A 24,449-nucleotide genomic window follows, 5' to 3' on the forward strand; every position below is an offset into this window, starting at 1 on the left:
GGACAGCGAAAAATTCCTCGCTCAACTAGAAAGACACCTTCGCTCCCCTTTTCGGTTTAGGTTTCTTGCCAACAGTATGAAGGTTATATTTTTTTAGGTTCAATTAACGGGAAAAAATGGGTGTTTTTGGACGTACGGGCAACTTGGTTTAACAAATGTACTATACAGTGACTATTTAGTGTATATCTGAAAATACAAGGTTAATTTTGGCAAAACACGTACAAAATCGTAATTTTTCCGTTTTCCTCTTCTATAAATAAAGATAAGTTAAAACATTTATAATTGTACGTGAAAAAATAGTCTCAGCCCAACTATCCACTTAGGATTTTCTTACCATTCACCGACTTACACCGTCTCTTAAGAATCCAAGAGCTATCAACTTTTATACAACTGACCCTTAGCATTTAAAAAACAGAGAGTAAGGCATAAACTCACTCGTGTTTACATAAAAAATGGTATCTTTTACGGTGATTCATTTAATACTTAAATTTGTAACACTCTAACTTTTAAAATAGATTAATTAAACATTTATGTAATAGTTAAAAATACTTAAATTTGTAACACTCTAACTTTTAAAATAGATTAATTAAACACTTATGTAATAATTAAAAATGTGAAAATAATTATTCTAAAAATTATATAACCACATTAAATCGATATATTACATGTAAAATCCAAAAATATTAAAAAATATTATTGTTGTTAGTAAAAAGAGATGTGTAACATTGCCTAAATTCACAACTTTAAAGGTATATAATAAGTACCTTGTAAACATTAAGAGCGCCAAAAAGCTTTTTATTATACACTTCAGTTTTTAGTTGGCTGAATATATAAATTCACCCATGAACTTTGGAACTTTAGCGTTGAAGCATCCTAAGCTTTGCAGATGACTTATCATGCACTTGAATTTATAAATTTTGATAATATTAGACATCTTTCGACATAATATCAATAATTTTTAAAGTTGCACTTGAATTTATAAATTTTAATAATATTAGACATCTTTCGACATAATAACAATAATTTTTAAGGTTTTTGACTTTTATTTGTAAAATATCGACTTGATATGTAGTTAACATGATTTTTGAAACAATAATTTTTATAAATTTCAACTTTTTAATGAATACTTAATTGATCTAATTTTGCAAGTTAAAATATTCAATGAAATAATTTTGAAAAGTAAATTGTTTAATAGATATACTTTCATAAATTGAAGTATTTGATGAATTAGAAAAAAAATTGAGGATGCCATGAGGTTAAATTAAGAAAGCTTAGGGTGAATTTATTTATTCTGCCGTTTTTAGTTTTATATGCTACCTTTTACACTGATGCAAAAGAAATGGATTCAAAGAAGCAAAGCAGCTCAAAGTTGTAAATGACTCCATGATTGTCTATTATCGTAAATTGCTTATGACTTGCCAGTGAAAGACATTTGAAGAGACAATAATTGAAAAAAAATGCATAAATTTTTGTTAGCATATGAAATTTTCAAGTTAAAATGTTCATAACATAAATGCAAACCCAGTAAACTTAGGAATCAATTTGTCCACAGGAAGTTGTTTGAAAGTTTGTATTCCTGACGTACAAGTAACATTTCCCAAAACTGTATTCTTGACATAAGATAGTTCGATTCTCTCGATGAAGCCAAATTGTGTGAACAACCAAAAATAAGGAAGAAACGAAGAAATCTCAAATAGAACCCTTTAGATACCCAGCAAGTAGATCTATAACTACATCTGTGACCGTGACATCCTCATTCAACTATTCCTTGCAAGATGCACAATTAATCTCTCCCGTTCATCTATTTGAAGGACTCTGAGACTCGGTTAAACTCAAATTTTCTAAATCAGATTGTTGAATCTGGTAAAAAACCTCAAATTCCATTGAAAGAACTTCACCTCATCTTTCGGAGTCGCAGTATTGGGGAAATTCGCATTGGCAAGGACCTCTTTGCACCTGCAATGTGAAGATAATCAGACAATATTATACTAAAATGTTCTTCACACAAATTAATTGAGTCTATTCAGACAAGTGGTCGTTTGAAATAAATATGAATTTCTATTGGTTTTTCCAGGGAAGAATAAAACTCAATACAATATCAAATTCAGATACCTCTTTCATTTCAAATTCCCTTCTATACAACTGCACTCAGTTTTGGAAAAAGAAACAAAAAAAAAAAAAAAAAAAAAAAAAAAAAGATTTTCAGGACATAATATTCATAGATGGTCAAAACATTACATTCATATAATAACTTACAAAATATAGAAACAGTGCCAAATGCCCCAATTTGTTTTATTTAATTTTTTACAATCCATTACTTTTTAAAAACACGTGAAAACTTATTGAAAAGGGCAATTGGAATTCTTGTAGGTTCAATACTAGAAAACTGAAAAATTATTCTCTAGACAATCCCTTAAGAAGATTAACAATAGAGACATTGGAGAAATGTTTTAAGGTCCAGAAAATCTATCCAAGTCGTTTAGAATCAGGTAGACATGAATATTTATTACTTATTAACTTCATAGATAACTTGTTCTAGGATGTTAGCCTAGAACTATACCATCCATGCCAATGCAATTATTAGTTCCCTATTCAATTATTCCTATTTTGGTGTTTCACATGTCATTTTGTGATGCTATCACTGTTTTGTGTGTCCAAAGAAAAATACCCACAAACTCATCTCCTAAAACTCAAGGAAGTCAAGATGAAAAAATTTAAAATAAAATAAAATAAAAACAGGAACTTAGTTAACACACCTTTCGAAATGTAAAAGATACTCTTCTTGAGCCCCTATTGACCACATTGTCATTTACCAAGTCAATCTGTAAAGAAGCATGAATACACCTTCATACACGAGTATGAGAAAAATAAATGCTAAAGTGTAAACATGCATATACATAGGACATGCATATAGAGGGATGGAGGAGGCAGAAGCCACTTGACATGCAATATGCTAACCAAAACATGACCAAACAGTTGGGAAAATATATAAAAACTGCTTAAAATGAAGAAAACAAATTCCTCCCATTTTATTGTGGTGATTGAAGACGTGAGGGAGATAGTATCACAACCCAGATCCTGTTTGTTTCTTTCTGTATCTCATGAGGCCAATTTAGCAGCTCATGGACTAGCCAAACATGCAAAATAATTTTTTGGGTATTTTGATTTGTATGAAAGAGCACCAACCAGTCCAGTGGCTCTTTCAGGACATAACTAATTTCCCAACTTATTAATAGCATAGTGTCACGGAGATAGGTTTTAGCTATGCCTATCCGCGCAGCACTTAGTCACCCTTGGGTGTTTAGGATGAGCTAAGTAAGCCTAGAAGACTATTGGAGCGAAAATAGAAGCTAAATAGGAAGAGAGCACAAGAGAACTTTAGAAGAGCTTTGTATTGCTCTTGATATTGCTTAATTGCATGGTGCTTACAAATGAGGTGAGGGGTGGTATTTATAGCCATTTCCATATCCTCAATGTACGGCTAAGATTTGCCTACAAAAATAGACGGTCTAGATTACAAAGAAAATTCTAGAGTTAGGTAAACATTTCATAAAAATTTCTTGGGTGGAAGTATTCTAAAATTTGGGCTTAGATCCTCCAACTTTGGGCTAGAGGCTTCCCAAGTCCTGGCTCATTATGGCAGCCCAATTTCCAGCCTTCTATGCCTTCTATAAATTCAGGAAGCTGCCTTGCATTTCTGCCTGCCTGATGTGCGGGGCGTAACACCCTCCCCCACTCAAGCTCGCAACGCCCTCGTCGCGCCATGAACCTTGTATTCTTTTATCTTATCCTCGAACTGCCAAAGAGTGCCTTCACGCTCCTAGCTAGCTTCAGACTAAGGCAGGTTCCTCCACTTAATCAAGTACTCCCGGTAGTTTGGAACTCCACGTCTCCGTACTACTCGTGAGTCGAGAATGTTGTCAACCTCTCTGTCAAATTCAGTGACAACAGCCGTTGGGGCTCGTGTGGATGTATTCCTGCTTGGGTCCTCTTCATCAGCATGGTATGGTTTTAACATGCTAACATGGAAGACATTATGAATCTTAAGCTTTGGAGGCAGTTCGACTTGATAGGCAGCTTTTCCCACTCGCTTGATGATGGAAAATGGTCCTTCATACTTCCTCACCAACCCTTTATACACCTTTCGTAGTGATTTAAATTGGTTAGGGAGGAGTTTGACGAGTACCTTATCTCCCTCAGCGTACTCCTTAGGTCGCCTCTTGGTGTCGGCCCATTTCTTCATTCGCCGAGCAGCTTTATCGAGACAAGCACGGGTCTCGTCAGCTTCTTCGTGCCATTCCCTTGGGAATTTGTGGGCTGCGGGGTTCACCCCAGCATATGAAGCTGCAATCGCATTGGGAGTCATGAGCTGTTATCCCATGATAATTTCAAAGGGACTTTTGCCCGTGGACTCGCTCCTTTGGAGGTTATATGAGAATTGGGCAATGTCAAGTAACTTGGCCCAATCTCGTTGATGAGCACTGACATAATGTCGGAGATATAACTCGAGCAGTGCATTGATACGCTCGTTTTGCCCATCACTTTGGGGATGAAAGCTAGTAGAGAAGTTCAAGTCTGTCCCCATCAGCTTGAACAACTCTCGCCAGAACTTGCCAGTAAAGCGAGGGTCTCGATCGCTCACGATATTCAGTGGAAGTCCCCATAACTTCACCACATTCTTGAAGAATAGACGGGCTGCTTCATCAACCTTACAGTCCGCAGAGACTGGGATAAAAGTAGCATACTTGCTAAATCTGTCAACAACGACCATTATGCTCCCATATCCTTCAGACTTTGGTAGTGCAACGATGAAGTCCATTAATACACTTTCCCAAGGACGCTCCGCAACGGGAAGAGGTTCGAGTAACCCCGCGGGAGCTTGTTGTTCAACCTTGTATTGTTGGCAGATAAGACAAGTCTTGACATACGTCTCCACATCATCCTGCATTCTTGGCTAGTAATAGTGAGCTCTTACTAAGGCCATTGTACGAGTTTCACCAGGATGTCCAGCCCATTTTGAGTCGTGGGACTCCTTGAGGATTTCTTCGCGAAGATTTCCCCATTTTGGCATGAAGACTCGGTTGCCATGAGTATAAAGTACTCCATCTTGCTCCCAAAATCTTCGTGTCTTGCCCTCTTTTGCGAGTTTGAGCAAGTTTCCAGCAAAAATGTCGTGTTGCATCCCTTCTCGGATGCGATCCAGTAGGTTGCTTCGTGGGGTGCTAGCACTGATGGTGGCCAGCTCTGCCTTGCGACTCAGCGCATCAGCAACAAAGTCGGCCTTCCCTGGCTTGTACTCAAGCTGATAATCGCAACTCTGCCATTATCGAGGATAAGATAAAAGAATACGAGGTTCATGGCGCAACGAGGGCGTCGCGAGCTTGAGTGCGGGAGGGTGTTACGCCCCGCACATCAGGCGGGCAAAAATGCAAGGCAGCCTCCAGAATTTATAAAAGGCATAGAAGGCTGGAAATTGGGCTGCCATAATGAGCCAAGACTTGGGAAGCCTCTAGCCCAAAGTTGGAGGATCCAAGCCCAAATTCTAGAATACTTCCACCCAAGATATTTTTATGAAATGTCTACCTAACTCTAGAATTTTCCTTGTAATCTAGACCGTCCATTTTTGTAGGCAAATCTTAGCCGCACATTGAGGAGGTGGAAATGGCTATAAATACCACCCCTCACCTCATTTGTAAGCACCGAGCAATTAAGCAATATCAAGAGCAATACAAAGCTCTTCTAAAGTTCTCTTGTACACTCTTCCTATTTAGCTTCTATTCTCGCTCCAATAGTCTTCTAGGCTTACTTAGCTCATCCTAAACACCCAAGGGTGACTAAGTGCAGCACGGATAGGCATAGCTAAAACCTATCTCCGTGACAGGTGGTATCAGAGCAATGGTTCCATCCTAGGTACGAAGGCTTTCATCTTGATCTATGGTGAACAAGGAAGCTAACGTGGTTGTTGCTGAGGAACAACAACCTAAGCATGCTGAGGCTACCCGAGGCCGTGAGCCATCACGTACTCAGCCTAAACGAGGGAAGTCCAAGGTAGGTGAGTCTCCCACCGATCCTTTGGAGCGAAGAGTTAGAGCTCTTGAGCGATCATTGTCCACTCAAAAGGCCTTTGTGGGTGAACTCTCTGAGCAACTTGATAATGTTGTTCAGGAGAACGAAGAGATCACCAGGGCTGCCAAGGACATGATCACTGAGCTTGGTAGAGCCCTTCGAGAGGCGCTTCGAGCCCTTGCCAACGAGGTGAATGAGGTACGTGAAATTGCCCAATGTGAAGTTAGTTCTCTTCGTAAGGAAGTAGATGTTGTCCGTTCTGAATGTCGAATGCACCATCGTATAAGTAGTCCCGCCTCAACTAGCGCTACCACCGATCCTGTGGTACATGGTTTGAAGGTACCCAAGCCTGCGATGTACAACGGCACACGTAATGCTTCGATGGTAGAGAACTTTCTCTTCGGTCTTGATCAATACTTCGAGGCCATAGGGGTATTAGATGATGCTGCCAAGATTGTCAATGCCCCTACATTCCTCCGGGAAGCTGCTCAACTCTAGTGGCAAAGGAAACATGCAGAATGTGAGAAAGGCACATGCACTATCCATACGTGGGAACAATTTAAGGCAGAGTTGCGAAAGCATTTTGTACCCCACAATGCCGAAAATGAAGCAAGGGGAAGGCTACGTCGTCTACGACAAAGCGGTAGCATCCTTGACTACATCAAGGAATTCACTACCCTTATGTTGGAGATCGACGATCTATCCGACAAAGACGCTCTCTTCTACTTTAAGGATGGGCATAGAGATTGGGCAAAGGTAGAGTTAGAGCGGCGTGATGTGCAAACACTTGACGATGCCATTACCATAGCTGAAACTCTAACCAACTACTCCACCCAAATCAAGAATAAAAAGCCCAATCTTAGTAAGAGTGGGGGAGAGAAACATAATCAGAAAAAGGATGAAAGTCACAAGGAGGGCGGTTCATCCAAATCTTCCGGTGGAAAATATGACAAGTCGTCCAAGAGGTATGATTCCAAACCTCCGAAACCTTGCTTCATCTGCGAAGGCCCGCATTGGACAAAAGATTGCCCCAATAAAAAGGCAATAAATGCGATGCGTGCCGAGTATAAAAAGCAAGAGGCAGAAGAAACCCTAGCCAACTTGGGATTCTTGCAATACTTAAGGTTCATAATAAGAACCCTTCCTCCTAGCATCCCCAAGATGAAGGGACTACTATATGCCGATGTAGCCGTTAATGAAAAATCGGCTAGCGTCATGCTAGAGACAGGTGCTACACACAACTTTATTGATATCGAGGAGGCCAAGCGACTAGGCCTGGATATCATTGGAGGCAGTGGCACAATCAAGACTGTAAATTCCAAAGTGAAGCCAATTGCCGGATTTGCAAAGGCTGTACCTGTTAAAATTGGCTCATGGTGCGGTAAGCTAGACTTCACCATCATATTTTGACATAGTATTGGGACTAACATTCTTCCGCAAGGTATGCGCACTCCTTTTCCCTTACACAAGTTCCCTAATTATACTTGAAGGAGAGAAGTCGTGCATTGTCCCATTGAAGTGCATAGAGAAATCACCATCTACGATCTCTGCAATGCAATTTACACGGGGCTTAAGCAAAGTAGAAAACTTTGGCCTTAGTAAAAGCTCACTATTACTGGCCAAGAATGCAGGATGATGTGGAGACATATGTCAAGACTTGTCTTATCTGCCAACAAGACAAGGTTGAACAACAAGCTCCCGCGGGATTACTCGAACCTCTTCCCGTTGCGGAGCGTCCTTGGGAAAGTGTATCGATGGACTTCATCGTTGCACTACCAAAGTCTGAAGGATATGGGAGCATAATGGTCGTTGTTGACAGATTTAGCAAGTATGCTACCTTTATCCCAGTCTCTGCGAACTGTAAGGTTCATGAAGCAGCCCGCTATTCTTCAAGAACGTAGTGAAGTTATGGGGACTTCCACAGAATATCGTGAGCGATCGAGACCCTCGCTTTACTGGCAAGTTCTAGCGAGAGAAGTTCAAGTCTATCCTGTCACGGAGATAGGTTTTAGCTATGCCTATCCACGCGGCACTTAGTCACCCTTGGGTGTTTAGGATGAGCTAAGTAAGCCTAGAAGACTATTGGAGCGAAAATAGAAGCTAAATAGGAAGAGAGCACAAGAGAACTTTAGAAGAGCTTTATATTGCTCTTGATATTGCTTAATTGCTTGGTTCTTACAAATGAGGTGAGGGGTGGTATTTATAGCCATTGTCACCTCCTCAATGTACAGCTAAGATTTGCCTACAAAAATGGACGGTCTAGATTACAAAGAAAATTCTAGAGTTAGGTAGACATTTCATAAAAATATCTTGGGTGGAAATATTCTAGAATTTGGGCTTGGAACCTCCAACTTTGGGCTAGAGGCTTCCCAAGTCCTGGCTCATTATGGCAGCCAATTTCCAGCCTTCTATGTCTTCTATAAATTCTGGAGGCTGCCTTGCATTTCTGCCTGCCTGATGTGCGGGGCGTAACAATAGCCCATAATTGGAGAAGAAAGAAAAAAATTTCATCTCTGATGTAAGTGCACTTATATACACACACTTTTTTTTGCTTATTGCAAGTTGCTAAAGAAGATCCACTTGATAGACAAAGTTTCATGGTTTAGCATTTCATAAATTTGATCAAATTCCCTATCAACAACTCTTAGGTTTTCTTTCATTGAGGATAAATGGTATATCTGGATCACTTCAATTGTTAATGTCATCTACTTAGACATCCAGACAGATCAAAATAAATTTGAATCCCTCCAATGACTTCTCTTCAAATTTTGGCAAGTTTTAAAGTTGTTAATTTAAGGACAAGTATGATAACACTTGATTTGGAAATTCTGTGAAAATTGTTTATAGTTCATAGTTTGACATGGTTTCACAAGTTATCAGTCAACCACTAATTTAATGGTGTGAGTAGTTAAAGAACATCTTATATTTCATTTACTCTATGAATAAGACCTATAGGCATCAGTAAGTTCTCATTTTGCAATGGTGTGCATGATTATAATGTTTTTGGGTCACTAGTCCCTATTCAGTCCAGTTACCGCAGTTCTTTTTTTTTTTTTTTTTAAATAAAGGAATCTACCCAAATTTAGTTGGCACAAGGTAGTTTGGGAAAACTTGAACTTTTAGGAGATTAGAGCCAGGGTTTGAAGAAATAAAAAATTAGAGGTTGAAAAGTAAGATGGCAGATATGAATTTCTTTAGAATAATAAAGGAAAATTACACAAATGAAAATAAACTACTACCATCACATTAATAGGACTTGGGACTCAAGCCAAGAAAGCATCACAACTTGTAGTGTTAGAATTGCATCAAGCAACTTGAGAAATAGAGCAAAATCTGCTGGAGTTTTATTCACTGAAAACTGGATTATAATGCATTACAATCATGGTTCTTTATAGAACCAAGCATATCCTAAAACTAAATAGAATTTTGAAAGTAGTCCTAAAGGAGTATCCAAAGAAAACTAACAGGAATGATGTTATCCAAGGCAATAAGGACTCGAGCTAAGATTTTAAAATAAAAATGGACTCCAAAGAGATGTGAAGAGATTTCCCAGCAAGAAGCTAGAATATACAAAATTGCCCTTTTAATTTATTTAAATAGACTTGAATAAAAATTTAAAAGAAATATAAAATAAATTTGAAATAAATCCTAGATAAAATAAGGACCATAATTCTAAAATTCTGTTTTTGAATTTGAATTTTCTTGATTTCCTTGTCTGCCATTGGTCCTCAAACTTGAAGCATGCCACCTAGAAATGTTAACTGGTGCAATAGGTCCATAATATATTCAGCCCCATCATTTGATCAACATTGAACCACAAAGTTAGGCCACAAGCTAATTTTTTTGGGGAAGAATTTGAACAGAATCAAAAGTCGGAGAAGTTGACTGAATAAATTGAATTTTAATAACCATATTGAAAAAACACAAAATTTAAGGGCCACAAGATGTCTCTTGTTCTAATTTAGGACTCCAAGTCTCACAAGGAATAGGAGTAAATTACCTATTTGTGTAAGCTTACTTTGAGACAGCTTCCTTTGAGACTACCAATTGATATAAACTCTATTGGTGTACCTACAAGTGATTGTGGGTGGAGTTTGTAGATTCGTGCCTTAAACCCTTCCTCCCACAGAGGTGAGAGTAAAAAGAAAAAAAGAAGTTAGTGGCCCTAGAATGGAGTAGCATGATGCAATTTTGACCCTAGACATTTAAAGGCTTCCTTCATAGAGTTGGTCATAATATGAGGTTATAGTTCCATCTAACCACTTTGCAAATTCCCAAAACAAGTTCTACTCTCATTTTCTGATTTTTAGCAAATCCTATTAAAAGATTTTCCCTCAACATGTTAAACATTAAACCATATTTTTCTCATCATGTGAACATAATATTTATCTTTAACAGCTCCTTATCATTTGCATATAACGAGTTGACCAATACCGACCTGACTATATATGGAAGGCTTGAACCCATAAGAGAAAATAGCATGAAAGGGAAAATCTTTGGTTAACCTGATATACCTTATGATGTGGGATGTAATGATGCCAAGCATAACGGGCTTCCCTAGACAATAGGAGCATAGAACGAGGAGGAAGATAGATAGCCCTCCTTATTAGATTTGAGCCATCATCAAAATTTTCAACTTTCACATCATTACTTGATGCAGCTTTAGGAACCCATGAACCATCTAAGTATCTCCGGAACTCCATTATGCAAGGCCCTGCTAATGAAAGGCTAAAAATTAATCCTGCAAATGCTGAATGGGTGTCAATGTGTGGGGACAAGCCCACCCCACGCGGGTACTCGTTAACCTGTAACATAATCACCAATTTTCAGCCTAACTGTAAAACAGAAGCACCCATCATTTTTGCAGCAAAAAAATTATTAGAGTTTGCTTTTTTGGTAATATGGAAAGATGCATACAAAACTTAGTTCTAAACATAGCCTTCTGTATTTTATGACAGAAGAGAAGTAGCACAGAGAAACACTACTGCAAGAGGAGATTATTACATACAGTAAGTTGGTCCAAGATTAAACTTGCAGAATTCACAAGGTCTGGAAACAATGAAATCCTTTCGAGTATAGGAGAAACAAATGATGGAAGTTCACCCAACTGCTGTTTTGTATTGACATTCCTTATCTGTACCATAAATGAAGAAAATTAATAAGTTTTGAAGATTTTTACAATAACCAAAAATATCTAATAGCTAGGCATCATCAGTTTTCTCTGCTTACTAAAGAATAGAGAATAAATTATTCCCAGGAGATGTTATAAAGTTACCATTAAATACTATATGTGCATAATCAGAGCACAAAAAGCCATAACACTATATATTATCAATAATAGCATATAAAAGAATGAGGTCAAATTCTTCATCAGTGATAATCAAAGTTCAAATGAGACAGACAATATGTTAAGACCAAGTAAAAACATATTCAGATCCAAATAGTACAATTTAAGGCGAAACAATATTCTATTTGTTGGCAAGATTGTAAAGCACAACTGCTTACTTAACTATGCTTTCCACAACCATATAAAGTCTAAAGGTCCTTGAGTTTCATATATAACACATACCTGTTACTAACATGACAAATACAAAATGAAAAAAGAATGAACAGGAAGCTTTAGCAATCATGAAAAACAGCTAAGAAGTATCAAATCTTATCATTCTATGTTTCCTTTTCATTGTTATTTAAAAATTTGAAGAAAACATAATGTCCCATATTGAGACAAAAAGTAGAAGCCCAATTGCCTACATGTCATATTTCTTAAATCTTTAAAAGCTCCAAAGTATTGCAGTTAGCCAGAATGCAAAACTAAGCCCAAAATATTGGCACAATCTCAGAAACTATAAGAGAAATGAGAAATAGATTTCAAGCAACACTATAAAGTTTCATCAATAATAAAATTTCAGAAAACAAAAGGTCTGACTATTGGGAGCTCCAAGTCTAGATATGCCAAATAAAAACAGCTCTTTGGGTGCAAGAGTATCTTCTTATAATATTTACTACTAACAAGACATTCCAGCATCAATAAAATTTACTTCTCCTTACACCTTTCAAAATTTTAAAGTTATGAAATATTGCCAAAATTTTATATTCAAGTTATGAAATATGCACATGTATTGTGTTCATCCACCGAAATATTGAAGTAAAATAGGTGGTAGATTCACCCCAAACTTATCTAAAAGAGTGATAAGAGCTACTTCTGCAGTATAATTACGTCGTAACAAAATTCATATCCGTAATGCTGCACCCTTCTTTTAGAGAGATTATTCCAAGGTCGACCATCAACAGCTGCAAGCAATTCCTGAAGGAAGAAAGGGAAAAAAAACTTCCTATGAGAAGCTGAATATAACAAAAGAAGCAAAGAAACTAGTTTATAACTTGGAAAATTGAAAGATATACCTATGTATCAGGGAGACCTAACCTGTTCTTCTTTCACATTAACAAAGTCATGCAACAAGTAAAGGCCCGGGATGTTTAATTCTGAAGCTTCCAGAGACACTGGGATGTAATCATTCGCCCGTCTCTAAACAAAATCCAAATACTTTTAGAAGGCAACAACCAAATACATTGTCCAGAGAATAAAATGCATGTATCAGAATACTTATTGCTCATATTTTACTGGTGGGGCATTTTAAAAAAAATGAAGGGTCAGAAGCAAAAAAGTGAGATTTTCTCTGCTTGTGGAATTATTAAAATATTTTCAACCACAAATGCTTCTACACATTTACTTGAGGACATTTTTCCAGCATTAACAATAGAAAATAATTGCAAAAATCAAATGCATGCTACACATCAAACATATGTGAAACACAAAAAGAGAACACAAGGAGGAAGATTTCTCCTCAAAGATTCCACAGCTCATCCTTCTCATAGTAACTCTTCAAAGGATCCAATTAATAAATTAGCATGACAAAGATCAAACTGAAAACAACCAAAAAGAAAGGTGAAATTTTAGGAACAAATTCAGACAGAAAAAATGGGTTCCGAACATTATTTGACTAATAAAAAAATGTTTTATGCTATCAAGAGAATAATCAAACAACAAGCAACGCAAAATGGAAATAAAAATGTGTTAGCTAGGAACTATAAGTCTATAACCGCTCTCATTACTATGAAATTACAATAAAATGATTTGCAATGACAGAGAGAGTGGAAACCCAAGATAGGTAAGGGGCTGTTTGGTATCATTTTGGTTTCTAATTTTTTATTCCTCTTTTTCTACACTAAAAGTATTCTTTTACGCTTGGAGAACAAACACAAAGACAAATGACCATACCAAAACGAACCCTAAGCTAAAAAGAAAGAAGACGAAGCAATTATGCAGAAAATACCTCACAAGTTGGTTGAAGAACCGAAAAACGGATATGCAAATGACGTCCTCCAAGATCAGAGCAAAAATTTCCATTTAAAGCTTTGAAGGCAGCTTGAGCAGAATCCACCTCAAAATAAGAAACAATAACTCGGGCACCACTCTCATCAGCTGCATACACACCTTTCACTTGTCCAAACCTACTAAAAACCGATTCTATCATTTCATATGAAATTCCAACTGATGGTCCACAATTTGCTACATAAAGGTTAGTGCTCAACTGCCCATCTTCTCCCTTAGGCCTTGTAAACCTGGGCAGACCCATTTGTTTATGCCAAATCTGCAAAGAAACAATTCGAAACTAAAGCTAATATTCGTCTCCCTCTCTCTCTCTCTCTCTCTATATATATATATATATATATAGTATTCACATGCAAACAGGAAAACCCAAATCTAAATTTGTATGTTGTACTGTAATTTAAAGAATTTGGATTATTCAATTCACGTTCTATATAAAGTGAAAACAGAAAAAAGAAATCATAAAAGATTCTTACTTGAAGTTCTTCGGATGAATTGAACTGAGGACAGGGACAGTTTAGGATTTAGCCATAAGACTACGACGACAGAAATAATTTTTAACTGGGTCGTTTGGACTTTTTTTTTTTTTTTTTTTTTTGGTTAATTTAAAGGAAATATGTAAATTTATTAAATTAATTAGTAAAATGATAAATTAGAACTTCTGTTTTTAAAAACTATGAATTATAATAAGTGGCATTTTAACAAATGTGTAAATGGTTAGAAATTAATATTTATTAACAAATTAATAATTTCGGTCAATTTTCAAACTAACCTCCCAAAATATAAAAGGAAACCCGCTAACTAACGGCGGCGACGTTAAACCTAAAAACAAAACAACACGCTTCAACCCAAAAGGATCTGACCACACTGTAAACTTCCCATATCTACAACCGTACCGATCACCACGCCCAAAATCCCTCTAAAAAATCCTCACATGTTCTGCGATCTGGAATTCAAATTTACAGTATCTATCAAACGTATGTTATTGACCTAATTAAAAGGGAAAAACTCCAGTTTATATTGGTTAAGAGAAGAAAAACGAAAAAAGAAAAAATATTCTGCGATTCAACATCCTCCGTTTATAATAAATCATAAACATAAAATATAAAAATTTACTTAATTTCTTATTTCAATATAATTAGTTAAATTTTTAAAATTATTATTACTATTAAAAATGTATTAATAGTGTGTATGTATTTTTTTACATACAGTATACCATGTATAATTTTTACTATTGCATACCTTCTGAAAGGTTTCGCAGGATATTTAAAATGACATATCTTAAATAATGAGATATAATTTATCATTTTGTTATATAATTTTACTATTTTTAAATAATGTTATAAAAAATTATTTTATCTTTTAATATTGTTCTGTACGTAGTGCGGGTTCTAATACTAGTACTAATAAATAGGAGAAATTATAAGATATGCAACACCAACTAAGTAGTGTTTGCTATATGAATCTTTTCATTTTCATTATGTTCTATTCATAGTTAAATCCTCACTGATATTTAAAGTTTACAAACTCAACAGCTACTTGAAAAAAAGTCAATAAAGTCATGTCATCCCACATTGATTTTTCACTTGCCCAACATTCTTTAGTAGGAAGAAAAAAAATTTTGTTAATCATAACATAAAAATTTGATCTATTATCCACCAAAGGATTTTTTATTTTTTGTTATTGTTATTGTGAATGGAAAGATTATTTTGTTAATGGAAGCAAAGACAAAAAGACAATTTAATCCATATCTGAAAAGGAGAAATAAACTTATTAATTAAACTAATCTTAATTGCTGTTATAATCATATACATAGGAAACAGTGGCTGTCATAGTTTTGGCAAGAAATATACATTCATCAGCAACTGCTATGACCAGAACTATTCAAAAAGGCAACCAAAACTTAATCTATTCATATCTTATTAAGCATATGGTGAATTGATAAGTATCAACTTCAATATATTTTTTTTTCTTAGATCTCAGTCATGGTGAATTATTTGGAGACACGCCTATACAAGCTTCTCTACCAATGCACCAAACTCTGCTTCTACTTGGTGTTGCATTTACTGAGCTTGATTTAGCTTCGCTATAAGAGAATCCCATATCAGAATTATAACTAGCATCAGATTCCCGGTACTTTCCATCCGCCTTGTGAAGTGGAGTTTCCAGAATTCCTGATGCATTTATTCCAAGGAAGCAACAATTTGCTTCGGGAGAATTAGGATTGCAACAACCATCTTCCTGCAAAATGTCACTTATCCTACACAATATTCTGAAAGCCAAATTTCCAAGAACCCTGGAATATGCTTCCAGAATTGCATGCCCAACATCCTAAGAAGCAAATTAGTAAACCAGGATTATTCCAACATTTGACCAAAGTGCACACTATATATATATATATTCCAGTTGGTTCAAATTTTCAATGGTTGAACCAAAATCCAAACCAATTTTCTCAACTCAAACCAAAATTGAATACTAAACAACCAACAAAATCCAGTTCAACTTTTTTTTTCCCTTTGGTTCAAGTAGGTCGGGTTGTTAGCTTTCATGCACAAATCCTACTTGCAAACAATGACCTAATTGTTAATTGTTTTTGTATCAGTATTGTTGTTCTTGATGTCTGACAGTGGTATGAGAACTAAAGGCAAGTTTATATGAATTAAGATTTTAGTATGATGTGCATGCCTGTCTTGCTTATCATTTTTATATGCTTACATACTATTTGTTATATATAAAACCAATAAAAACAATAATATCAAAAATTAAAGCTTATGGTTAAATGCAAATTATCAAACTTACCTTGCCATATTGGATTTTTGTGGCTTCAAGAAATGATTGAGGTAGGTTAGGACATCTAGCCTTGACTTGCTGTAGAAGGGCTTCAGCTCTATCTAATAGTGACTCTGTCTTGTCAAACTCTGACATTGGGTCCTTAACGAAGGACCAAGATGTTCGAACAGGGGATTTACCAGTAACTTGTGCTGTAATCTTCTCTTTCCATGCAAATATGGCAGCTTCCAGCTTGTTAATGACCTCAACTGCACTGTTTTCAGATTTTAAATTTAGAGCATTGAGCATCTCCTCAGCTGTTTTTGAGTCTGCCATCAAGATCTTACAAAGTTCCTCGCCAAGGTTCACCTTTCCAGACTGAAAATGGGAAAATATGGCCAATTTTAAATTTTTAGTGCTTCTATTTACATTTTAGACAATTTTTTTATGAATAAAGCATATAAACTTTTAGAATTGTTTCAATTTTAGCATTCATACTCCAGTAAATCAATGGTTGGAGCTCACTTCTAAAGGAAGCTAGCTAATTAAACATGTTAGTCTCATAGAACAGTGAAAACGTGCTTACTTTGGGTAGCGCATCCCTGATAATAGTTGGCACGGGCATTTCAAGCAATACATTTTCATTGATAGATTTCGCAGCCTTGAAGATTTGATAGACCACTTTACTCTTATAAAGCAATTTCTTTCTTTCCGAGTCAGAAAGACCAGTTGTGGGTACTTGTGGCAATGGGAGCCACCATCTCTTACTTTGCTTTGCACTTTTAGCCCTTCCTTCTGCCCGGCTGCCTACTTCTGTGTACCAAAATTCGGTATTCACCATTGAATCTAGTGTCTCCTGTACATAGTTTAGAAATGTGATGCAGTGAATATGAACAAGGCAAAAATGTAGAAATTTGAAATGTAGGAATGAAGATCACCTACAATAAGCATAGAGTCTAACTTCTGGAGTGCTGGAAGATTGACGTGGATGTCTGCACGCGCTTTTGGAGTCATTATCTGCTTCAATACCAATATTAACTCTGAATCTCACAAAATTTAAAATTACAAATTGTTTTCACTTTCAGTCCAATAAAACAAAGAATACCTCCAAGCTTCGCCCATTGGCACCATTTTGCTTTGCAGGAACTAACTCAACCATATAGTTTGTAGGAGACAGCAACCAATCCATTTCTCTTTGCCATTTGTTCTTGTTTTCTTCAGGCAATGGCTCTAATTTCCACAGTTCCCCAAAAACCGAAGCTACAATATACCATTTTCAAGCTTCTTAAGAATTGATGGATAAAAGAGATTGAACTTGCAATTATATCAAAGCAAACAAAACTTGGAGTAGGCTCAAACTCCTATAAATTTAAATTTGCTCATGCGAATTTAGCTACTTGCTGACAGAGAATTCAGTTTTACACATTTTTTCTGTAGCAATTTTACCTGACAATCTCCCATTTGCATGTAGTCATACAGCCCGGACAAAACTAAATGGCATGCTTAAATATTGAATCAACTTTCACCTATTGTCTTGTATTTATGGATTCAAAATACAGAATTCAGTTTAGTTAAATTGAATCCATAAATTTGAGTGCCTATTAGGAGATTAGGAGTGAAACAAACATTTTAATCCATCCTAAACATGAAAATATGAAATTCTAAAAGAATAAGTAAAGCTTTTGAGGAATTTATCTATACCAAACAGGCTGAAGTTCAATTCATTGAACTACTAACTATAAATAAGTAAAGGTTTTGCAGAAAATCATAATGAAAAAATACAAACATATAAAAATTTTGAAGTATCGGTAGACCATACCTGCAAGATTTGATATAGCGTTGGACAACGCTAATGCAGTAGTGAGGCCTTTACGGCCCCCTGTTATATCTTCTCCCAGTAATAGCTTTGCAAATTTTTCCTTCATCATCTCTACATCAGAAAATTGAATAGTGTATGCTGGTTTTGCTTTGACATAAAAATGTTGGGGGCTTTCCGAGAGTTCCCAATCATCAGAACTCTGTTCATCCCTCTTACTTGTCAACCATTTAGAAGAAAATGATCCAAAACCATCTTTGCTAGAAGAACAGCTCAAGTCATCATCATCCAAGGAGTCACTGATACATCCATCTCCGTGGCTTGTCCCACTTTCATTTTCATATGATTGATTGTTTAAAATGCAATTTTCAAGGCCATTGTATGTCATTATTCCTGAAACATATGATTACGGTATATACCAAAGGTCAAGACAATAAATGGATTATAGCAATTGAGATTCAAGCAATATATGTGCATGACTTCCTCTAGCGACGGATAACAAAATGCAAAATTTCCTTTAGGCGCATTGGTAAATTTCAACATACAGATATGTGAGCTTCACTATGATGCCCAAATTCATAATTAAGCCTTGAAATTTTAAGAACTGAATTTTAAATTGCTGAAAATTTTCAATTGCAAAATTGTTTAAAAAACTCAATAATTTTTAATAAACAACAGAACCCTCCAATGAGAAATGACACGTGAAAATGATGAAATTAGACATTTTCATTTTGTCCTATTATAGTCAAAGGGATTACTTATTAATTATTAAATCAATCTCATGATTGACCGGACAAGTAGAAGTTGTAGAAACAAATGTGCGCTCCTACCAACTCCCTAAACTATTACAGATCTACTAAACTATTACAGATCCACTCATGTAGATGTCCGTAGTTATCTGTCAAAACTTGTCCTTATTGTAGACAAATTAGATGTAAGCACATGCAAATGCAAGTAGTACTATTGTAAGTTACTTCTTGTCCTGTTCTTTTTTATATTCTATACTAAGTCAAGGATTTCAGCTCCGGCCACTTTTCACATTATGATATATATAAAAATGGAAAACTATCTTAGTGTGTGTGTATATATAGTTTTTTTTAATTAGAGTTTTAAAAATCATTTATCTCATTGCTATTCCAAATTTTACTAATAACGATAAAGATAGAAAGCTGAAGCTTCTTATTTTACCATATTTAATGGACCACAGCAGAAAAGGGAAATTTAATAGCAACTCAATTGAATGAGTTGCAATAGGTCACCAAATCTACAACTTTGCCTTACCAACAAGAAAAAGGCAAACTCTTGATAATGAACTGTCATACTGTAGTCTGTAGACCACGTATAGTGGCCTGGCAGATAGGATTGGTATTATATAGAGAGGTTCTTATATAACATATGGGTTGTATTGCCTTTAATCCAATCAAGGATTCTGATTTATTGCAACACACTAAAATATTATAAAAATAAAAAAATCCAATTAACAGTACAATTTCCAAGTGCGGGACCCTCAATGTATGAAGTTAATGCATACTCCCTCCGTCCCATTTTGTTTGCATAGTTTGACAAAACACACGTATATTAAGAATTTAGTCAATAAAAATTATTTCGCACTTTTTTATCCTTAACTTATTAAGATATTACTCCATCTGTCTCAAAATATAAGCTGTTTAAAGTTTTTCACAAGAATTAAAGAAACAATTAATTTTCCTAAATTATAACAAAACCAAAGATAATTTGATCAAATTATCATTTATCTCAAAATCAATAGTTACTCGTGAAAATATTTATTGTATCTAATGTAAATAAGGGTAATAATGAAAAAACATCATTTATGAATCCTTAAAATACTCAAAATAACGTATATTTTGGACAAAATAATTACCGGAAAACGACCTATATTTTGTGAAAGATGAGTAAAAAAGTCTTTCATTTGATGAATGATCATAAAAGTTATTATGATAAAAATAATTGTTTAAATATATAAATTCAGAAATCTTGCAAATATTTTGGCACATCCAAAAAAAGAATAACAACCAAACAAAATGGGTCGGAGGTATTGTTATTATTATTATTTTTTTTTTTTTTTTGAAAATCTAATTACTAAAGTGCTACTCACCCAATTAGAACTAATTTAAAAAAAAAAAAAACATATATGTATAATGTAATTTAATGAGAAAAAAAATGTATGAATAGATTGCCTTTTGGCTCTTGTTATTACTAAATTGTCATTTGTATTACAAGGATATCTCGCTATCACCTATTGTTTTTGAAAATGCAGACTCATGCATAATAATTTCCCATGTTCAACTTATTGGATACGCCTGCCAAATGAGTGGGTCATCTATCCCATTTCCTCACTTGCTATGAACTGTTCATCGATATTGACCTCCATGTGAGTGTCACGTGGGTCACATGTGAGTTTCACACTCATAAAGGCCTAAATTCAGCAGGCACATTCTAAGGCTGTGTATATAAATGCATTTTCAAACTTCAAACCTACCAACTACCAACCTGCCTAAAATCTTAATAACTAGCCCATAGACCGGTTCAACGTCATACCTTAAAGCACTGTAATAAACAAATAGGAAATAGATAACAATACAATTGAAATTCGTTAGGGTGAACAACTTACCTATCTGCTTAAGTCCTTTTTTCCTGTATTGAAATGAGACACATTAAATCCAAATCTTAGGTTTGAATTATGGATTTGATAAATGGCTTCTTTTTTCAAATTTTATTATTATTATTATTATTTTGCGATGATTTATTTAAAAAATGAGGCTATTGTACGGTTTTTCTTAGTTTATTATGCTAGCAAGAATCACAGGAAAAAAAACACTAGTAATTCAAGAATCACAGGAAAAAAAACTAGTACTCAGGAAAAAAAATAAAATATCACTATGTAAGAACACGTGGTCAATGGTATTCAATTTTTATCAAATAATATACACAATGGATCAGGACACAACACATCTCCCCACAAAAATATACAAATGGGTCAGAAGTATTCAATTTTTGAAAGAGTTTGCTGTGAGTCTGCTAGTTTAAGGGACAGACGGACATTACTCCCCTTCTTACGCGCCATAAATGTTCTGATCCAATATAAATAAGAGGCAAGAGAATCAATTGGCACATATGCCTATCACACTAAGGGAAACTGATGCAAGTGGGACCCATATACTCTTATGGTCTGCCATTATATGAATCCCACCTTTTTTTGAAATACCTCTCGTCAAAATAAAATAAATTATCTTTTGAAATTTCCAAGTATATATGGGAGATATATTTAAAATTATTAAACAAATACCCTTAAATTACTTAAATTATTCTTGATCGTTACCAAATAATTGTTACGTATATAGATTTCATAAATAATAAATTATTTTTTCCTTTTTTATCCTTTATACATAATCAATAGTAATTACTAATTTTTCGATAATTTAGATACACTAAGAGTAGTATAATCAGTTCACTCAATAATTTATTATAATTTAAATAAATTGAATAGGGTTTTTTAAGGAATGTGAAAATCAGACAAATATTTAAGAATGGAAGAAGTACTATAATAAAATTGATTAAAAATTGGCATTGAAACTAGAGATATGTTGTTATAAGAATGTTCTTATATAAAAACTTCTTTAGCCATCGAATTAAAATTTTTGTACTATAATAAGTGCAGTTATTATTATATATTTAATTAAAATAAATATAATTTAAAACTCAATGGCCTATAAAATGTTTTCATACACTAACGGCTCGTACACGAACTCAAAAGAGAGAAAGAGAGAAGTGATCTGATGGATTTTAGAAAATTATAAACAATGGACTAAATTTTGTTTAGTAGACTTAAGAGTAATATTGGAAAGTAATTGATCAATACTACTATATTTTTTCAAAGGCAGATAATTTTGAATAATATATCTATAAAATGTGAGAAATAATAATGGACGGAGGGAGTAGTTGCCATGTTTGTAAATTATTCCAAATAAATAACCTTAATAGTAAATATTTAAACTTTTAAATGTGTGATTAAACAAATAGAAACAACAAACACCTCCATTAGAAAATCTTATCAAGAAAAACATGTATAAATTTCTAAAACAAACAAGGTTTTAGGCTCCATGTGGTGGGTAACTAGGCTGAAAAAAGAAAATTAATTAATGGTAAAATTACATCAATCACATGATATATCATATAATTTATTACTAAGAGCAATAATAACGCCTTGATTATTGCCTATGAGAATATCCAAATTTCCTTTAATTGCAGAGATAATAATCAATTGAGTTTAACCCATCAGCTTCTCTTATTCTTTGTACTTTTTTTGGAATTAAATTATCAATTTTGACTAATAATACTAATATAATCTACATGGCACTTTGTATTCAAATTCTATTATATACCAAAATATAAAAAATAAAAAAATAATTGTACTTGTAAATTGAAATTCTTACTTTCTTGCTCATCGAAGTCCAGGCTAATTTCTCTGTCCCAGGTGCAGCAAGCCAGCCTTCTTCTCATTGTCATCATTTTTGTTGACATAACCTTTCTTTTCTTGTTCTCAAAAAACAATATAAGAATGTTAATCCACGGCCCTGCATCAATCAATACTCAATATATTATTGCAATATAATTTCGATTATTAAAAATATAAAACGCTCATTTTACCTCTTAAATTCGTACATGTTTTTGGATCGATTTCAAAAAGAATCGATCAAAAAATTGGCCATTGATATTTCAATTGAAAATTTCTGTTTTAACCAATTTAAAAGTTCAATTTTAAATAAATTATACTACCTCCCTTTCATAATACTTGTCATATTTAAAAAAATATTTTATTCCAAAATACTTATCACATTGTAGTTTCAAGGGCTAATAAATCTATTTTTTTCATGTTTACCCTTTGCATATCACCGATAATTATTATGTTTTTCTTAGAAAATTAATATTAAATTAAAAATAACATAATTAATTTATTCAATAATTTAATATAATATAGACAAATTTAATAATTTTTTTAAGAAACTTGAAATTCAATCCTCACAAGAACCAGCAACAGGTAGTACATCACAATTAAGATTGTTGGGCAAATTGGGTATTACTTATCATCACAACCAACTTCATATAGCACTATTTTTTTTAAAGAAACAATAGTAGTACAAAGCCTATAGAAACCTTGCACGACTCCAAATGAATGATAATGCAGTTTGAAAGCCAGAAAGAAACTACTCATAATTCGATTAACATGGACAACTACCTATCCACAGCAGCAAGGAAGCCAATCAAATACTGCCACGTCGCAAAAGAATGAAAAATAAAAAATTGGAGAAAAAGAAAACTTTCTCTCTGCAGTTTGGATTTGGGAATAGAATACGCATTTTACAACAACTTTATGAGTAAAGATTAAACCGTAATGATTATCAAAGCTTTTAAAGGATTCGCAGTCAAAAGGGAACCACCACACCATTAATCACTTTATTCATCTTAACAATAACAATAAATTAAGATTAGTAAACAAAAATCAAAAACCAAAAACCATGTCTGAGTTCTGAACAAAACAAATGGAAATCAAATTGACTCGTTTAAGAGAAACAATGCAAAGAAAAGAAGAGAAAATGAAAGAACATTAGAGGTAAAGATAGAGAAACAGACCTGTATACTGCTCAAACAAGCCGCATTTGTAGGATTTAACAGAGCTTCTGTCTCGTTGACATAGCAGAAAGGAGGAGGAGGAGAGAGCAGTAAATAAGCGTATTTGAAGATACGATTGTCTGTAACTTGTTTAGAGCGGTAGAGTGTGAAGTGAGAAAGGACTAAGAGAGGTATTTAATAGAGAGACTGAGAAAGAAAGAAATTTTTATTTGTGGCCCTATTTCTAATTGAGGAGTATTTTTATTTTTATTTTTATTTTTATTTATTTTTATTTTGTTTTTTCTGTGTCAGGCTCCTCAATAGTATTAGAATAGTAACCAGAGGCGTCCAAAATGGAAAGCGCAAGTGGGGCCTCCTCACTTGGGTCAGTGAACTTGAGAAATCATTGGTTATGTTTTGGATTGGATTTTATTTTGTTTTAGTTTTAGAAAATTGGATTGAAAATTTAAAAATCAATGTAATTTGATAATATTATAAAATTAAATTATTATTATTTTAATCTACTAAATATTATAATTTTAAAACATACCTTAATTGGTATAAATATTAAATTTATCTATTTCAATGATATTTTTATAAATAAATTTTTTACACTTCTTCGTTTTTGAGGAGTTTAGAAAAATCTCACATTTTACCCGGAATGCAAAGAATCTTTAAAAGTGAGCATTAGGACTTTATTATAATTAGATATAGGTTACAGTTGATCTCCTCCCTCTTTCGCGTCGATCTCAGGTGCTTCAGCGCGACTCCGGTTGC

The 24,449-nt window shown here is 34.3% G+C and overlaps 2 protein-coding genes across 4 annotated transcripts; both read right to left on the reverse strand.

Annotated features, from left to right (window-relative positions):
• Window positions 1-1,447: 1,447 nt before the first annotated feature.
• TRM9 (RNA-binding (RRM/RBD/RNP motifs) family protein) lies at window positions 1,448-14,088 on the reverse strand. 3 transcript variants are annotated; one of them, XM_089716342.1, is made up of 8 exons: window positions 13,933-14,088; window positions 13,401-13,718; window positions 12,491-12,592; window positions 12,284-12,370; window positions 11,075-11,200; window positions 10,581-10,871; window positions 2,757-2,822; window positions 1,448-1,956 (listed from the first exon to the last, which is right to left on the reverse strand). In XM_089716342.1, the coding sequence occupies exons 2-8, from the start codon at window positions 13,701-13,703 to the stop codon at window positions 1,900-1,902; spliced, it is 1,032 nt and encodes a 343-aa protein (XP_089572468.1). In that variant the 5' UTR covers window positions 13,704-13,718; window positions 13,933-14,088; the 3' UTR covers window positions 1,448-1,899. The 3 variants fall into 3 exon arrangements, with proteins under 3 accessions (XP_089572468.1, XP_089572469.1, XP_020538642.1); XM_089716343.1 differs by lacking the exon at window positions 2,757-2,822; XM_020682983.3 differs by lacking the exon at window positions 13,933-14,088 and having other exon boundaries at window positions 13,401-13,883.
• Window positions 14,089-15,208: 1,120 nt separating this feature from the next.
• ROPGEF14 (RHO guanyl-nucleotide exchange factor 14) lies at window positions 15,209-23,884 on the reverse strand. The gene is made up of 8 exons (XM_012228484.4): window positions 23,694-23,884; window positions 22,496-22,636; window positions 18,045-18,434; window positions 17,331-17,485; window positions 17,168-17,242; window positions 16,812-17,081; window positions 16,256-16,603; window positions 15,209-15,787 (listed from the first exon to the last, which is right to left on the reverse strand). The coding sequence occupies exons 2-8, from the start codon at window positions 22,581-22,583 to the stop codon at window positions 15,440-15,442; spliced, it is 1,674 nt and encodes a 557-aa protein (XP_012083874.1). The 5' UTR covers window positions 22,584-22,636; window positions 23,694-23,884; the 3' UTR covers window positions 15,209-15,439.
• Window positions 23,885-24,449: the final 565 nt, after the last annotated feature.

Source organism: Jatropha curcas, chromosome 11 (genome assembly GCF_041381405.1).
Source record: "Jatropha curcas cultivar XTBG-Jc1 chromosome 11, XTBG_Jcur_1.0, whole genome shotgun sequence".
In the NCBI taxonomy this organism is placed as follows: domain Eukaryota; kingdom Viridiplantae; phylum Streptophyta; class Magnoliopsida; order Malpighiales; family Euphorbiaceae; genus Jatropha; species Jatropha curcas.

Excerpts from the sequence above, each read along its gene's own strand:
- TRM9 (XM_089716342.1), bottom strand. The coding sequence starts at position 13,703 with ATGGGTCTGCCCAGGTTTACAAGGCCTAAGGGAGAAGATGGGCAGTTG. Across the intron at positions 11,201-12,283 it reads GATATGAATTTTGTTACGAC|ATAAGGAATGTCAATACAAA; the intron begins GTAATTATACTG and ends TTTATGGTACAG. Across the intron at positions 10,872-11,074 it reads TAATCTTGGACCAACTTACT|GTTAACGAGTACCCGCGTGG; the intron begins GTATGTAATAAT and ends ATTATGTTACAG.
- ROPGEF14 (XM_012228484.4), bottom strand. The coding sequence starts at position 22,583 with ATGTCAACAAAAATGATGACAATGAGAAGAAGGCTGGCTTGCTGCACC. Across the intron at positions 17,486-18,044 it reads CGCTATATCAAATCTTGCAG|CTTCGGTTTTTGGGGAACTG; the intron begins GTATGGTCTACC and ends GGTATATTGTAG. Across the intron at positions 17,243-17,330 it reads CCAATGGGCGAAGCTTGGAG|ATAATGACTCCAAAAGCGCG; the intron begins GTATTCTTTGTT and ends GTATTGAAGCAG.